We start from the raw sequence: 17,027 nt of genomic DNA, 5'->3' as shown, positions 1-17,027 counted from the left end.
GTTTTACCAGGACAGGTGAGCGAGAAAAGGCTCAGCCAGGAAGCGTTGTAGTTTAAAGGAGAGTCTGCTGAATGTTGTGCCAGTCTTCAAATTCTGGTCTAGGGAACTATTTTTACAAAGAAATACGCACATAACGCATGTTCACGATTTACTCTCACGATATACCAATAGCGTTGTCCCGAAAAAAGTAATAATTTGCTTACTATTTTTTTAATAAGACAGGTATCAAGTATGCGGCGCGGCGTATCTGATGGTGAGTAGTCACCGTCAACATACAAATTAGGTTCAAATCTTAATATTAAAATATTCTACTTTTCTATATCAACTTTTTTTTATGGCTAAGATGGGTGGACGAGCTCACAGCCCACCTGGTGTTAAGTGGTTACTGGAGCCCATACTTGCCCACCTTGAGATATAAGTTCTAAGATCTCAGTATAGTTACAACGGCTGCCCCGCCCTTCAAGCCGAAACGCATAACTGCTTCACGGCAGAAATAGGCAGGGTGGTGGTACCTACCCGCGCGGACTCACAAGAGGTCTTACCACCAGTACAAGTAACATATTATAATATATGCTGATTACTGATACTTTTTGGGAATTTTTGATGGGCAATGCGAGCTATCAGGCTCTGTTGCTTTACATAATGCGCTTATTTCTTGTTAATAATTAAGAAGATTGAACTCTCAGTCTACCGTTACAATGTTATGTAATAAAAATATGAGTTTAGGTGGGTGTGGAATAAATAAGTGTTTCTTAAACTGAAGTTTGAGTTCAATCCGCAACGACGACAGATGGCCGCATATTTCCTAAAAAATTACTTCATTTTATAAATACATATATTAAAAATAGTATTGAAGCAATTTAATATTTAAATGAAGTGAGAGTGGAGTTTTACAGGAGTGGAATTTAAACAAGACCTGACCTAAAGGTCTTAGTTACCAGGTTATAAACTCCCTTAAAAAAAAAAGATTTATATGAAAAATCTTGAAATAAATGTCAACAATCAACATGTCAATTGTCAAATAACTCAACAACTGCATAAAGCTAAATCTGAATACCTACATAAATAACTTTATTTTTTAAATACATCTACGATTACAAAACACATTTTTTTTTAATTCAAGGTTTTGGTATTACACAAAACGCCACGGACTAGGTCATTGAAAGTTGGAGTATACAATTTCTAATTAAACCAATGTTTATCCCACATTAAAGATGTTACGTGTACCGGTTAGAAAAAGCACAGGTTTCACACGAATGAAGTCTACCAGTAGTATTCGAAATACGTTTATAAAATATTTTATCGATAATCATGCCCATAAATTCGTGAAATCAAGTTCAGTTGTACCGTTATGTGACCCGACAGTTCCATTTGTAAATGCGGGAATGAACCAGGTGAGCTGATAAAAACTCCTCGGAAAACAAAATCAATAAATGATAATTATTTTCTTTTCCATATTATCTTTGGTTCCCTTAAATTCCATGATCTAAAATTTACGTATTCAGCCAAAAGAGCCACGATTATCAATATATATATCTAATGAGCAATATACCGTCTTGTCAATTGTTGACTGAAAATTTAATATTTTTTTCAAGAAAAAATTAATCTAAATACAGCTCATTAACAGTGTTATTATTAAAATTGGTATTAAAACTGTTCAGAATTAAAAATGTTTGAAATACATAAATTTCTAGTACTGTTTAAAATAGACATATTGAATGATCAATGCTCAAGACCATAATATAAATTCTACATTAATGCCCAATAACGGAATAGGTCATTCACTTTCCATAGCCATTAAAAATTCAAAATACATGAAATCTCAGCACTCTTTAGATGTATATATACTTTATACATAATGTATACATGGATCCCAACAATCTAGGAGATAGAAAAGTTTCTGAGAACAAACAAATATAGACTTTGATAACATAAAAAATGAACTCACTATGACACCATTGAAATCCAAATATTACAAAGGCAGACTCAAGGCTCCTAGAATTAATATTAATATCAATTAAGAAAAATTATATTCAATGGTGTGAATAGCTGGAAATTGCCAGTACAATTATTGCCTGCTTTAATAAAGTTTACAACTAGCACCACCAGTAGCTTTGCCTTCAAATATATTAAAACACAAATCCATAGGATGATTCAAAAAGCTAACTAAATAAGATATTTTTAGCTGAACATATTATTATATTCTTTCTTAAATACATAGATTTAAAATCAATTCTAAGGTTCAAATTACTGCCACTAGTGCCATATGTCAGGGGGAGTGGTCATAATGCCTTTTATATGTGTGAAATTCTATTCATATATATTAAGCTAATGGTACTCTAGTTTTAGTTGAACAATAAAAGTGTCCATTTAAAACTTACCGCAACCTTGTGTACAATAATAAAACATTAAATGTTATTTTTTCAGTTCAAAGGTGTATTCCTTGGCACAGTTAATGCACCATGTCCGAGAGCTGTAAATTCACAGAAGTGCATAAGGGTTGGGGGCAAGCACAATGACTTGGATTTAGTTGGAACTGATAGTCATCATCACACATTCTTTGAGATGTTGGGCAATTGGTCCTTTGGTGACTACTATAAGGTGATTATATGTTACTCTATGGGCTGAGTAAATTTTTTTTTCGGAAATTTAATTTCATTTTTAAGGTGTAGTTTATAGTCATAAAAGTTTTTAAGTAAGTGTGAATTCTATAAATGAAACCCTGGAATCATGTCACGCCACCAATCAAAATATAAAATTATACTACTTAATTAAGCAAAAGTAGGGTAATCAAAACAAACGGCTGTTTATGATTTTGGAGTGAAAAAAAAGTCTTGTATGAAGTTATCACAAATAAATTAGGGTAAATGGCTCGTGACTGTTATAAGTTTTTATTTATTAGCTGTTTTCTTAATGCTTATTTGGGGGGCCGAGCTCTGGGGGACTCACAAGACGTCCTACCACCAGTAGCTATTAGATTAGAATATTTATTATATTAGTGATTAGAAAATCAATATGATCAATTAATAGAAGAGGACAGCAAAAAAAATTTACTGCTTTTAGAAAGAGGCATGTCAAATGGCATGGGATCTGCTGCTCGGTCCCTATCGCTTGAAGCCTGATGATTTGGTTGTCACATACTTTGCCGGTGATCCTACCATGAAACTGAATGAGGATAGAGAATGCAGAGATATATGGAAGTCCCTTGGGTATGTAAAGTCATTATGAAAGTATAAACTTTAATCTTTGTTTAAAACTCTGAAACCAGTAGTGACACAAACATACTATATATCACACTAACTACATAAAATATAATCCTTATTTTATTCTCAAACAGACAAAAACTTTGATTACAGTTTGTTCTATGTGAATAAAAATTAAATTAAAAATATATGAAGCATTATGCAGAGGGATACTGAGGGTAGGGAATCTTATGAATCTGCACAGGTAGGTTCCACCACCTGGGACATTATTGCCGCCAAATAGTAATGTGATCTGGTTTGAAAAATGGTGCAGCAGCTTCAATATAAAACTGAGACTTAAAACTAATGTCTCAAGGTGGGTGGCGGCATTTATGTTGTTGACGTCTATGGGCTCCAGTAACACCAGATTGGTGTTATCACGTTTACCAATCTAAGCAATGAAGAAAGTGTGAACCATGCTACCCGGAATGAAGATGTTAGGTTATGAGCAAATGTACATAATAGTTTTAATTTCATTAATACAATTCACAGAGTGTCTCCGAGTCGTATAAAAGGTCTTGGAGCTTCAGATAATTTCTGGGAGATGGGATTGACTGGGCCTTGCGGTCCATGTACTGAAATACATGTTGTCAACCCTGACGGAAGCCTGACCGAAATCTGGAATTTGGTGTTTATACAGTTTAATAGGTATCCTATTCTTATAGTGTCTTATGTATGTATGGGCTCTTGTTTAATGGTCACTTTATTGATATATAAAAAGTAATAATTTAGCATGAATATTCTATAGAGTATCAAGTGACAATGATAAAGTTTAATGTGTATTAATATAACATTAATATAATATAAATGTCACTGAATTGTTGCCAGTGGTAGAAATGTAAAAAATGTCAATTAATGACTTGTGAATTAATAAAAATCAATGTCTGATGCAGGGAAACAGATGGTTCAGTTACCTCTCTGTCTCGTCATCACGTGGATACTGGCATGGGATTAGAAAGAATGGCGAAGTTGCTGCAAGGCGTACCCTCTAATTACGACACAGATATTTTCAAACCTCTCATCAAGGCGATCGAGAAGGTAATATTATAAGCTATGTCTACTCTAAAGCCTTGTTCGGACTAGGTTAGTATTTTAGTCGAGTACCGAGTAATTTAGTAGCTAAACTACTCGCTACTCGCCCGAAAAAATAGAACAAAATGGATTGACTTGACTAAATTATTTACTAACCTATTCGACTAAATTTTTGGTGCTCAGACATATTTAGCTACTAAATTACTCGGTACTCGACTAAAATACTCGCCTAGTCCGAACAAGGCTTAAGGCGTAGTAGTAGTAGTAGATTTTTTTATAATATAACAAACAATTTCTTCAATCATCAATACGAAAGTATTGGATGCATTGCAAAAGCATAGTACGGTAGCATTTTAGGCGTGGCGCATTTACGTTGTAGATGTCTATGGGTTTCAGTAACCTTAACTTACTTAACACCAGGTGGGCTGTGAGCCCATTCACCCATCTAAGCAATAAAAAAATAAAAAATGTATAGATAAACTGGAAAATTGCATTGTAAAAAAGGATATCATAGTTTAAGATTGAATTGTTACAGAACAGCAAAAATGTACCAGCTTATAGTGGTCAGTACACGGAGAGTTCAACATTGGACTGTGCTTACAGGCGGCTCGCTGACCACTCGAGGATGATCAGTGTCTGTTTAGCTGACGGTGTCTTCCCTGCCAACAGGTCAGTTGAGTCAAAACTTAATATATTCCAGTAGGACGAACCCCTTGGAACAAATCTGATTATGGCTGTATAGCCGATTGCAGACAAACATAGAGAAAAAAAATCCAGTTAGAGGCAAACCGTTATATCAAATCATGAGGAATAAAACTATTTTTTTATTCCGATACTGAAATAATAAGGAGGCTATGGTTTTAGCTGAGTACCAAGAACGTATCCTCTACTGGCTTTGCTATGAACAGTACTTCAAAGCATCATATGTCACTAATTCACTTCTCCTCTACTTGACTTTTTGCCTTATCATTTCCCGAGTTCCATGATGGGTCTTTTTCAAAGAAGAGCATTTTCCTAGATGGCATAATTCTAACCAGCTTATCCTATCTGTGGGTGACACATCTATTTATTTATTTTATAATATTTTATTATAATTACACTGCACAACGATTCGTTTGGCCATTACTCTAAGGCATGTTTGAATTGCCAGTGCTCGAAGATCACAAGACACCGCCCCTGTGGGCAAGCATGACCTACCTTCAGCACGATTTAAACATGCCTTAGACCATTCACGGCAATTTTTCCGCATTAATGGCCAAACGAGTCATTGTACAGTGTAATTATAATAAAATATTATAAAATAAATAAATGTGAGCCACCCACACTATCAAAAACAAAAAAATATGGCTTATAGGAGATTATTACAAGAGGATTTTGTTCCTCTGAAGCTGTTTTCTGCTATATGTATATTTCCGAACAAATTATTTCTCTGTTCCTTATAATGCATCGACTACCAATAGTTTCTTATGATTTCATTTGTACTCCACAACCTATGTGTTGTTCGAAGGAAATGTTCATTGTTTGTTAAAATAAATAATGTATCCATCAATATAATTTCCAGCTTAAATGTAAAGCAAATAATGCGTAAATCGTTCAAAATATGCTCTGATGTCTTCAACAACCCTCACCTGCTGTCGAATTTATATGATGAAGTTGCAGCGACCTTGGGCTCTACCTATCCAGAGCTAGTGAGCAACAAGTCGAGTGCGAAACTTATTATTGAGCACGAAGCCCAGGCCTATGCGAAGATGAGAGCTGGTCTGGTGAAGAAGTGGAAGGACCTGGTGATGAGGTACCCCGAGGTTGAAAGCCTCAATGATGTCGAGACACCTGGATTCGCTTTAGGATATAAGGAGTTCAAAGAGGTAAATTTCTTAATTTTTTATTTGCCCTGATGGATGTAGATTTTTCACTCTATAATTTTGGGTATCTATTTTAAAAAAAGTATAATCTTTTTTGGCACATATTTGTAGATCTTACCTATGTCCAACCTCTTTACTGAGCTAGTACTTCCTAATGCAGAATATCCTCACATTGTATTCCTATCTAACTCTTCAACTAATTTCTTTGCTATCCTAGATTCTTAGATTCTAGGTGGAAGATCTCACGCCCCACCTGCTATTAATTGGTTACCCTAGTTTGAGACATAAGTTTTAGGTCTCCACATTTACACATCTAGGCAATAAAAAAGAAATAAATAAAAAATAGTTTCAATTAATTAAATTTTATTTCAGACTGTTTCAAAACTTAACACATCTATAATACCCGGAGAATTGATATTCAAACTTTACGATACTCACGGCTTGCAAGAGGAACTAATAAATAGAATAGCAGAATTAAACAACATGACCACAGACAAGGAGGGCTTCCAACAACTTCTGTCAAAGCACAAACACAGACACAAGACTGCATTCAAAGAGCAAGCTTTAAACAAAACCATATTATTCAATGATGCAATCGATCGATTAATTAAAAACGGAATTAGTAGAACCAATGATCTTTTTAAATATAATTACGAGATCACAGACAGTAAACTTGAATTTAAAACTTTGACAACGAAATTATGTGCCATTTTGAATGAGGACTGTCAATGGATTGACGTTTTAGATACAATCGAAAATAGACCTTATTATTTGGTAACAGAAGACACGAATTTCTATTGCGAGGAGGGTGGTCAGATATCAGACTCTGGTGTTGCAAGAATCGACGAACATTTATCATTTAAAGTCGATAGTGTTTTTAAAATTCGAGATTTTGTCTTCCACAAAGGCTGTTTTCTAGTTGATAAAAATTATAGTGCTTGTGTTAAGTGCGGTAGTGACGTAACTTTAATTATAGATGGTGAGAAAAGACTTAGGGTCATACAAAATCACACGGCCATCCATCTTTTGAATGCAGCTATCAGGAAAGCATTACCAAACAGTGTTGTAAGTCAAATTGGTTCTAAAGTGACTGACAGGGGCTTGTATCTGAATCTGTCAGTTTATGGTGAGAAATTATCAGAAGATGTCCTATTGGCCGCTGAATGTATGATCAGGTGAGTTTTATTAAAATAATATGATTTCCACTATTCTGTATACATATTCAGAACTCCAAAGCGGATGTTGAGTAGATTTTTATTTTTAATTGAGTGAATGAGAGAGTTTGCTTTATTGTACGCAAAATAAATAAATAAAAGAAAGCTTAAGTACAAAAAAATATAATTAGCGGTCTTATCACTAAGAGCTAAATGGTCATTATTATTTATTAGCATTTATTCCATTTACTAGTCCACAATTGGTAACAAATTTGTGCTAGAAAATTTCTTGAATTTAAGAAGTAGTTAAGAAAGAGATAAGGGAACTAAATCTGATCACCTAATCACCTGTGTTGACATTAGTATGGCAACACTATCACACATTATAACAAAAGATGATTCTGCAAGTTTCAGGGGTGAGTCGGATGTTATTAGAAGTCCACCCCTAATAGCTAATGTAATGAACATAATAGCTAATTGATAGCACAGTATTATTGAATGGAATAAAGATTTTGAAATATGCCTCGCAATTATTAGTTTGACAATAGATTGAAATAGTACATAATAATAGTAATAAGTAAATTTACTGGTGGTAGGACCACTTGTGAGTCCGCACGGGTAGGTACCACCACCCCGCCTATTTCTGCCGTGAAGCAGTAATGCGTTTCGGTTTGAAGGGTGGGGCAGCCGTTGTAACTATACTGAGACTTTAGAACTTGTATCTCAAGGTGGGTGGCGCGTCTACGTTGTAGATGTCTATGGGCTCCAGTAACCACTTAACACCGGGTGGGCTGTGAGCTCGTCCACCCACCTAAGCTATAAAAAAAAAAAGGAAAAAAAAAAAGTAGCTAAATTGTTGTTCACTAAGATATATTTTGGCCCATTTGGTGTTAATCTGAGTTAACCGCAGTCTATAGACGCCAAGACTTAAACCGGTCATTGTTACCCGCTTATAAAGCACTGTGGAGGTATATTCATTTTAGATTCGAATGGTAACCATTGCAATAAAAAAAATTAAATCATTAGCAACCTAACAATATCTCTGCATTGTATTAACATTATTATTGCTATTAATGCAATGGCAAAATATGAAGGCAATGGAATAGGGGATTGATAGTGTAAACAATTTTTTTTTAAAAGGGAATCCATAGAATCGAATGCTCGAATAGAAACGAAAATATTAGACAGCGTCCAACTGGCTCTCGAAGACTCAGTGGTCACCGTTCCGGGAGAGACTTACCCGGAGACCGGACTTAGATTGGTGATAATACAGGAGCCTCTGATCTCCAAGTAAGTTGACATTGTTGAATTTAAGTAAAAATAACAATCGATATTTTAGAAATTAGGGTTAGATTTAATAATAAAACTGGTGGTAGGACCTCTTGTGTGTCCGCACGGGTGGGTACCACCATCCTGCCTATTTCTGCCGTGAAGCAGTAATGCGTTTCGGTTTGAAGGGTGGGGCAGCCGTTGTAACTATACTTGAGACCTTAGAACTTATATCTCAAGGTGGGTGGCGCATTTACGCTGTAGATGCCTATGGGCTCCAGTAACCACTTAACACCAGGTGGGCTGTGAGCTCGTCCACCTATTTAAGCTATAAAAAAAAAACCTCAATGATAATTTTGTATGCTTTTATGCTTTATTTTAATGATGCATACAACTTGTAATTAATACAGTAATCCTCCTTATAACACGGTACTCTTATTACGCATTTTCATATTGCGCGATTTCAACCCCTCGTATAACAAGGGTATTCCCCCATAATACGCGGTAATTTCACACGTTATAAGTACTATTATGCAGTGCACTGTAAAATAATAATAATAATTGTGTTCCTACTTTTTAAATTGTAGATACGTTGGTTACGTTATATTATATTTGTATATAAGGCGTTATATGGGGTCATGTAAGCGCGTTTTGCGAAAATACCCCTACAAAGCGTTTCCTATAATGGAACCACTGTATGTATTTCTTATTGTGAACTGTCTTAAGATAGTCTGGTGAACCAGTATACCCTGAATATTAGTATTAGTTATTGTGTCACTGGTATTTGCAGCTCACTGATTCGATATGGTACACTTTGAATGACTCGATCTTTGTATCTTTCCTGACCAGTGTCGGTTTGAAGCTATTTAAGGCCACACGAGTAAAGCGCAGCAATACAAAAACAGTTCTTTCTTATTGGCTAACATTAACAGATATTAATAAGGGTCATCTGATTTTAATTGCTTAGCCACTGCGACGTGTATGAGGGAAATAAATTTAGGGTGACATTTACAAGTAAAAAAAACCATTCATATTAAACAAGTTAGTTAACAACCAACTTGAGAGAGCATTTTTCGTTTTTTTTGCCTGTGTAGGCTGACGTGCAAACAGCCCAGCTGATGGTGAGTGGTTACCATCGCTCATCAGCAGGACGCCAGCAAAGCCAGAGGCAGAGCCAAGGCGCTGCCTACCGCTTAAATTGATTCTTCTTAAATTTGTTATATTTGTGTAATCAGTTCCGGCAACTATGATAAATAACATGAAGCCAGTTTATAACAGGGAATTGTGTTGCGGTACTCACGCGCCATCTGCCGGCGCGCTGCGGGACGTGTGCATCACGCAGGCCAAGGGGCTCGGGACCAACGCCCCCACCGTGTACTGCGTGTCCGGGGAGGCGGCCCGGCAGGTCGGTGCCGACGCTGTTAATGACAGTGCCAGTATTTGTGTTTACATTGGAAATATGGAGGGTCGAGGTAAGGAGAACCATCTCTGAATTTGAAAAACGTCCGTTAAAATCTGCTCAATAAGGGCGGCGTTACAGTAGCAACCGGGTAAAATTTAAAAAAGGCGCTGAAAGTTATTAGAATAGGATAGAGAAATAAAAAAGGACGAAAGAACTGTAAGCACTAAAAAGTATTTTATTTAAAACAGATAAAAAAATGCAATGTCTCCACGTTTTACCACAGCAATAATTTTAGGTTATATTAACGAAATTAGTTTTGGACTACGTAAACATGTGAGGTCTTGTATATTACACTGTCACTAACTACTCTAGTCATTAAATATATTAAATTTCCTAACTCAGCATACTTCAATCAGTTAACAACTGCTCAATTCATATCGTACCCTGTGCCTATGCTAGCGCCATTCTGGAGGATTTTTGAACTGTTATTTAGTGCTGAAAGGGGGACTCTTTTTCAAGCTTCTCCCATATGAGACGGTTCTCCTTACCTCTATCCTACATATTTGGAAAGGAATTTTTAATTTTTTGATAAATACCCTTAATGATTAACCGAAGAGTAATATGACAATTATGGCATTAATATTTTTAAAGGGATACGTTTGAGTAATGCTCAAGTGTGATCTCAGATTGAAAAACTCAATGATATCCATTAAAACGCACACAGAATTAATTACAGTTGATATTCAGTAAGTTAGATACTGGTCCATGTTGTGACTGACTTTTTTTTAATTTTTTGACCATGAACCATTCGTGAAAATATTTAACCTCAAACTAGCAAGACAGCTAGGTTCAAAGATTAATTTGACCTACCCTCACAAAACAATTTTTTTGCGCCTTTGTTTTTAAAAACACAGGCAAGGGAGCTGTTCTGCCGTACAAAAAAATTGGAGGAAGTGGTTGATCTGATGGACCCTGAGCGACTTAGAGAGGAGGTGGCGGACATCCGGCGCGCCCTCGGGGACGTGTGCGGGGACCGCGGCGCTCCCCGCGGCGAGCTGGCGCGCTGCCTGACCGCTCTGCGCCGCGCCGCCGCCCGCCCCGCGCCGCACCCCGAGCCGCACCCCGCGCCCGCCCTGCAGTCAGTACCGCACTTCCTTACATACACCAGGCCGAACCGGACGATACCGCTGTCAATTTAAACTTGCTTTATTGCATCAAACACAAATGTGTGTAGTTTACTTGCGATAGAAAAGAAAAAAAAGCTTGCAGGCGGGTACCAATTCTTCTAATCCGCGTGAGTAGGCACCACCGCCCTGCTTATTTCTGCCGTGGAACAGTAATGCGTTTCAGTTTGAAAGGTGGGTGGCGCATTTACGTTGTAGATGTCTATGGACTCCAGTAACCACTCAACACCAGGTGGGCTATGAGCTCGTCCACCCATCTAAGCAATAAAAAAAAATTCTATCTCTTTCACCTGCAAACTAACTCCTGTAGAAATAGGATAGGTTGTCTCTCTTTAGTGAAGCTTTTACGTTGTGTCATCAATCAACAAACCGCAACAGAGTTTTAACAAATACTAACAGGCAAAAAATACAAATTATATTAATACTTATAATAGTACATAAAATATATTACATTTGGAAACCTCTTAAAAAGATTAAATATGTCAGCACTTTGACTTGTTTGAGGGTGGCAACACTCCGAGCGGTGACAGCTGACAGCTGACGTGGTTGTCACTCTGACACAACTGCAATGTTATTCTCATTTCAAATACTTTAATTGCAAAAATTTTGTATTGATGCATTAAGTTAGAAATTGTTGTTGTCGACATTGACCAACCTCCTGTCAAATGAACATCTTCGAAGCTCGAGATCTGAGTGGCTACGTAACATTTCCAATGCTATAACATAATGTCGGTAAGCCTACAGTCAAACTGTCACGTAAGAGCATCATAAAAACGTATCTAATTCACTATTACATAGTTTTAATGCAGCAAGGATCAGTAAAGTGGAGTCCTCATCCTCGCGTCCTTTTCCCAGGGCCATCGCTGAGGCGGAGATCCGTGAAGCGATCCAAGAGGCTGTTGATGGCGGTCGTAGGTTCGTGGTGCAGTTTGTGCGGTGCTCCTACCTCATGCAGGACTCCGGGCTGGCGTGCGCGCTGCGGTCCGGGGGCGCCCTGCCCGCCCTGCTGCTGGGCTGCGCGGGGGGCGTCATCCACGCGCAGGCGCACGTGCCCAAGGTACCAGCTCGCATATGACCTTAGAACTTATATCTCGAGGTGGGTGGCGCATTTACGTTGTAGATGTCTATGGGCTCCAGTAACCACTTAACACCAGGTGGGCTGTGAGCTCGTCCATCCATCTAAGCAATAAATATATATGGCAACATCAACTCGGAGTTGGACTTGCATTCCTTCTCACAAACGCTAGAAATACATAGGCAGCAGGGTTGCCAGATGTGGCGATTTCTCGCTATTATGGCTCCTAAATAGCTAATCAGGCGACATAATTTTATCGTATGGCTACTGATAGCCAAAGTGGCTATTTTCGTTTTATAGATTGTTTTGAATATTTAAGTATGTTCTGTATATCAAAAAACTATTAATTTCAGTAAAAAAAAAAACTTATTCCCTATCTAAAATCTATGAATAAATAAATGTATTTAAATCCTAAACTGTTATTTAAAAATTTACAAAATTATTATTAATATTATTTAAATTTTAAATAAAAGAAAAAAAAATATGTACACGTATATTTCATTTAAATATTGGCGTTTACTTGAAGTACTACTAGCGCCACATTACGGTCATAAGGAACACAGCGCCGTAACTTGGCTACTTCGGAAAAAAAATATCTGGCTACCCTGATAGCGTTAAAATAGGAACTAAGGATATAAGTTCCACTGCAAACTGGCGATATCACACACTATTACCAGGAGACCTTCGGGTCCCTTGGTGCCAGAAGCTATCAGGACTCGTACACGTTGCAGGATCTAGTGACACAGTCCTTCACGGCGGAGCGCTGGTTGGGCTGCATCCTCCCCGTGTTCAGAGCCGCCGCGCAGCCCCCCGCCTGCGGAGACTCCGCCCTCACGCGAGCTGCGATGACTCCCACCAAGGTAATCTATCCACAGATGTAGCCAATCGGATTTATAAAATGAATTTCCACAGCCCACTGAGTTTCTGGCCGGATCTACTTAGTGGGATACCACTCCGATCTAATGGCAGATTCTGCGAAACACTGCTATTGCTAAGGCTAGCTAAATTCTCTCAGGCTGGGCCCGTGAGCTCACGTACCCGTCAGCGCATAGCTGGAATAAACCCTGAGACTACCAACGGTTAGGTAGGGAAAAAAATGAGCTTTCACTAGCGTATACAGAACTCGTAAAAAGCTTGGTCCGGTGTAATGAGAAGTTCCGGGAAATTGCGACGTCAAGGTCGCTTGCTTGGTCCTTAATAAAGTGCGATAGAAAATTTGCATCTTGAAAAGAAATTCTGAGCTACATATCTACCGATGATATGCAAACTAGACTCGTAAAATGTATACCGTTGTACACCTATGTTATTATGTAAGTAATGTTACAGGTGAGCCTGATCGACTGTGAGGATCTAGTGCAGGACGCCATGCGGGCCGCCATCAGGTTCGCGCAGGCGCACGCGCACGCGCCCCGCCGCCCCGCCGACAAGAACAGGCAACACAATTAGATATCGTTACACTTCTCCTTTTTTAAGGGATTTTTAGCCCTGGTAACTAAGACCTTTAGGTCAAGTCATATTTTAATTAATGTTCTTATTTTTATGAAAAAAGATAATAATATGTATAATTTGAGACATTAATCAACTGAAATGAAATTAAATAAATGAGATGAGACGAAATATAATCTCAGTAAAAGGGTGATCATTTACCGAGATTTTTTCAGTGGACTTTTTGGGAGGATCCCGAGAAGTTACGTCCAGCGGCTTTGTTTCATTTTCCCACGTTTGTGCACTTTCACAAATATTAAACAGTTAATAAACCACCGTTATTACACATTTAAACCCGAAGAAACACTAAATAGACAAAATAAAACAAATCACACAACTTCACTACTCGCGTTCCCACCAAAAAGTCCAAATAAAAAATGATATTTGAGTCTTGCACAGAGTATATAAAAATGTAGGCTAAAATATCTGTTTGAATAAAACCAATAATGACGTTTCGTCGTGACTACGTCAGCTAGCCTATTGACGTTTGAGGACAAACAACGGTCAAAGATATTTGATTTAGAATATCGGTAATTAAAGATTATTTGTCATTATAAATTGATTTTTTTATACATATTCCTCGAAATGGTTTTTCAATAATAATAGAAAAATACCCTTTGGAGATAAATGAAAACAGAAAAACTAAACTTTTATAATCTGTATTTAAATTAATACATTTTTTAAATACGATATTATCAAGCTTCGCTTTAAAACTCTAGTCACCCACTTTTAGTTGTAAAACTGATAAACTAGCAACACCGGAAAAGAGAAGCGAGGTATCACAAATATATCATGTTAAGACCTATAGACCTAAGAAGTACCATCTTAGTGTATTAAAAATTGTCCGCTGGAATGTAGCTAATTAAGTTGCCGCCATAGCAGCAAGTGGAAGGATTTTAAAAATAAGCGCCATAAACTAGCACACTTAGCTTCAATCCAGCACACTTCGTTCTGTTTATAAATGCTATATTCATTTCCCTTCTGGCTGAGCCCTTGCTCGCCCATAAAATGTATGAAAAAGTCTTGTCTACCCTCCATAACATGTATGAACAAAAGTCTTTTCTACCCTCCATAAAATCATGAAAAAAAGTGTTTGTAGAGTAGTATCCCCTCTCGGTTTCAGCAGTCACTCGTTCCGGTTTGAAGAGTGGAATAATCGTTGTACAACAAGGATGAGCAACACGCAACAACAAAATTGAATGAAATACATTCAATTTTAGGAATGCTTGACGGACGGTGAAGTCGATAAAATATATCGACTTTTCAATTCCTTTTTCCGTTCTTTTTTTGTTTGTTTTTATCTTGCATTAAAATTTGTATATGAAATCTTTTTTTTTTTGTTTTTTTTTTATTCTAATATTTATTATAAATAAAGTTTCGTAAATGATTAATAAGAGTCAATATATGAGCGGTCCAACAAAAAATTTTTTTTTTAAATTTGCCCTTTTATTAAAAAGGTTGATCACCCCTGTTGTACAACATAGTTGAAGATTCGACCGCGTGTCTCAAGCTAGGTGGGGTCATTTCAAACACTCGATAACTAGCATAATTATGAAAAACTGAGGTTGGAGGGGGAGGATTGGTTGATTTGAATATACTGCTTACTTATCTTATGCTGTACTTATCGACAGTCAGCTGTCTTTTTACAAATTTATTATAAATTTATTAAATATTAAAGATGATTGTATTGTTTTTATGTAAATGTTTGTTAATAAAATCAGCTGAATTTTGCAAATACTAAAAAATGTTTTATTTATTTATTTTATAAATAGTAAATTGTGCACCCAGGGAGAAAAGTAGGACATTTCTTCCCGGGTGTAAAATTGCCAAACACGCGGGATGAGATGTCCTACTTTTGTCCCGCGGTGCACATACTATTTTTTCTCCTACCAGGCCAAAAGTTCGTGGAGTACCGAGCTGGGGTCCAGGGGCGAAGCCCTGGCCGGGAGTAGGGAGGGCGCCCCCCCCCCCCCCCCCGTTCTCATGAAAAAAACAATTTAACTGTTTTTTAAATTTTAAATAAACTACTATTAATTGAATAAGCATTGTCTGATGAACTCATCTTTGTTTAATACTTCACTATTAAATTTTATTGCCTTTTGTTTATTTCACTTTTACACTAAACACAATATTGCAAATTACCCGAGCACAACAATGGCGAAGAATTTTAGGGGCGTGTGAGAGCAGACGTAGACACTAACGCGCATGCGCACTTGTACCCCGGGAGGAAAAGTTACACTTTCTTCCCTGTACAGCGGGAGGAAAAGTTAGATTTCTTCCCTGTACAGCGGGAGGAAAAATTAGACTTTCTTCCCTGTACAGCGGGTTGAAAAGTTAGACTTTCTTCCTTGTACAGCGGGAGGAAAAGTTAGACTTTCTTCCTTGTACAGCGGGGGGAAAACCGAACTTTCGGCGTAGGTAGGAGAAAAAACAAATTGACTTTTTCCGATATACTTGTAATAGAAACCTAGATAAAGTATTTTATCAATTTAAGAGTAGTAAAAAAATAGTATTTCTTAATTAATTAACATATATTGATTTCATGGATGTATCTGCCAAATAATAAATGTAGTGGTGTAGGTACATAGTTATTGAACTAAACATTATGTGGTAGGGCACCCGGAATATATATGGATCACGGACAAGGCGTTTTGTTCCGTATCTCTTAAAATAACACAGAATATCATCAGTAAAGTTTTTCTAACTACTTAATCTGCACCTGAACTCTATTTAGGAAGGAGCTTGGACAAACTTTGGTGCACGTGAGGTAACTCAGGCGGATATTTTTTTGCCTTATTTACAGACGGGTGTTTGTTATAGATATTTGGACAGTGTTTTTTCTGCAAATGCATTGCCTGTTTCGTGTAGACCTGTAGCCGTATCTCTACTTTGACCCACTTTATGTATCACAGCCTTTGTATTTTGAACCATCGCAGTATCTTCCTATTGGACCCAATAAATCTATTCATCATTGTGCGATTTCTCGGATACTCTAGGCTTAAATATCTACTTCATTAGTTATTTTTCCGCGACCGGCCGCAAACTTCATCCGAGTTGGTTTCTATTAAATCCTATTTCCAATATTTCATACTTGTAAATAGCATCACAGAGATTGCAAAAAGCTTTTGATAAACACATGGTTACATATGTGGCGAATAAGAGCTAGTGCAAACTTCATACCCGATCCTGTGGACCGAATGGTAAACAGTCGACGTCGCCCTAAACATTCATTCAAACAGTCATTACGGATCCTCCCGATTCATTAACGGTGCTTTTAGGTACCACAAGCACTGGTCACCGTCCTCGTCAAACCCGTCGCTTG

The 17,027-nt window shown here is 37.3% G+C and overlaps 1 protein-coding gene across 1 annotated transcript; it reads left to right on the top strand.

Annotated features, from left to right (window-relative positions):
- The first annotated feature begins 1,009 nt into the window (after positions 1-1,009).
- On the top strand, positions 1,010-15,450 carry LOC101741795 (alanine--tRNA ligase, mitochondrial). Its single transcript, XM_038020332.2, has 14 exons — positions 1,010-1,394; positions 2,428-2,601; positions 3,064-3,209; positions 3,735-3,890; positions 4,136-4,280; positions 4,810-4,943; positions 5,836-6,139; positions 6,509-7,311; positions 8,431-8,580; positions 9,838-9,964; positions 10,876-11,099; positions 12,001-12,202; positions 12,952-13,080; positions 13,547-15,450. Exons 1-14 carry the CDS (start codon positions 1,215-1,217, stop codon positions 13,664-13,666), a joined length of 2,994 nt encoding a protein of 997 aa, XP_037876260.1. The 5' UTR covers positions 1,010-1,214; the 3' UTR covers positions 13,667-15,450.
- The last annotated feature ends 1,577 nt before the right edge of the window (positions 15,451-17,027 follow it).

Source organism: Bombyx mori, chromosome 25 (genome assembly GCF_030269925.1).
Source record: "Bombyx mori chromosome 25, ASM3026992v2".
Classification (NCBI taxonomy): domain Eukaryota; kingdom Metazoa; phylum Arthropoda; class Insecta; order Lepidoptera; family Bombycidae; genus Bombyx; species Bombyx mori.
The sequence above is the reverse complement of the archived record's forward strand: the minus strand, read 5'-3'. Positions and strand labels throughout refer to the sequence as shown.

Bases quoted from the DNA above. Each gene is read 5' to 3' on its own strand.
- LOC101741795 (XM_038020332.2), top strand. From the start codon at position 1,215: ATGTTACGTGTACCGGTTAGAAAAAGCACAGGTTTCACACGAATGAAG. The intron at 7,312-8,430 runs GTGAGTTTTATT...TTTTTTTAAAAG, and splicing joins GCCGCTGAATGTATGATCAG to GGAATCCATAGAATCGAATG. The intron at 12,203-12,951 runs GTACCAGCTCGC...TACACGTTGCAG, and splicing joins CGCAGGCGCACGTGCCCAAG to GATCTAGTGACACAGTCCTT.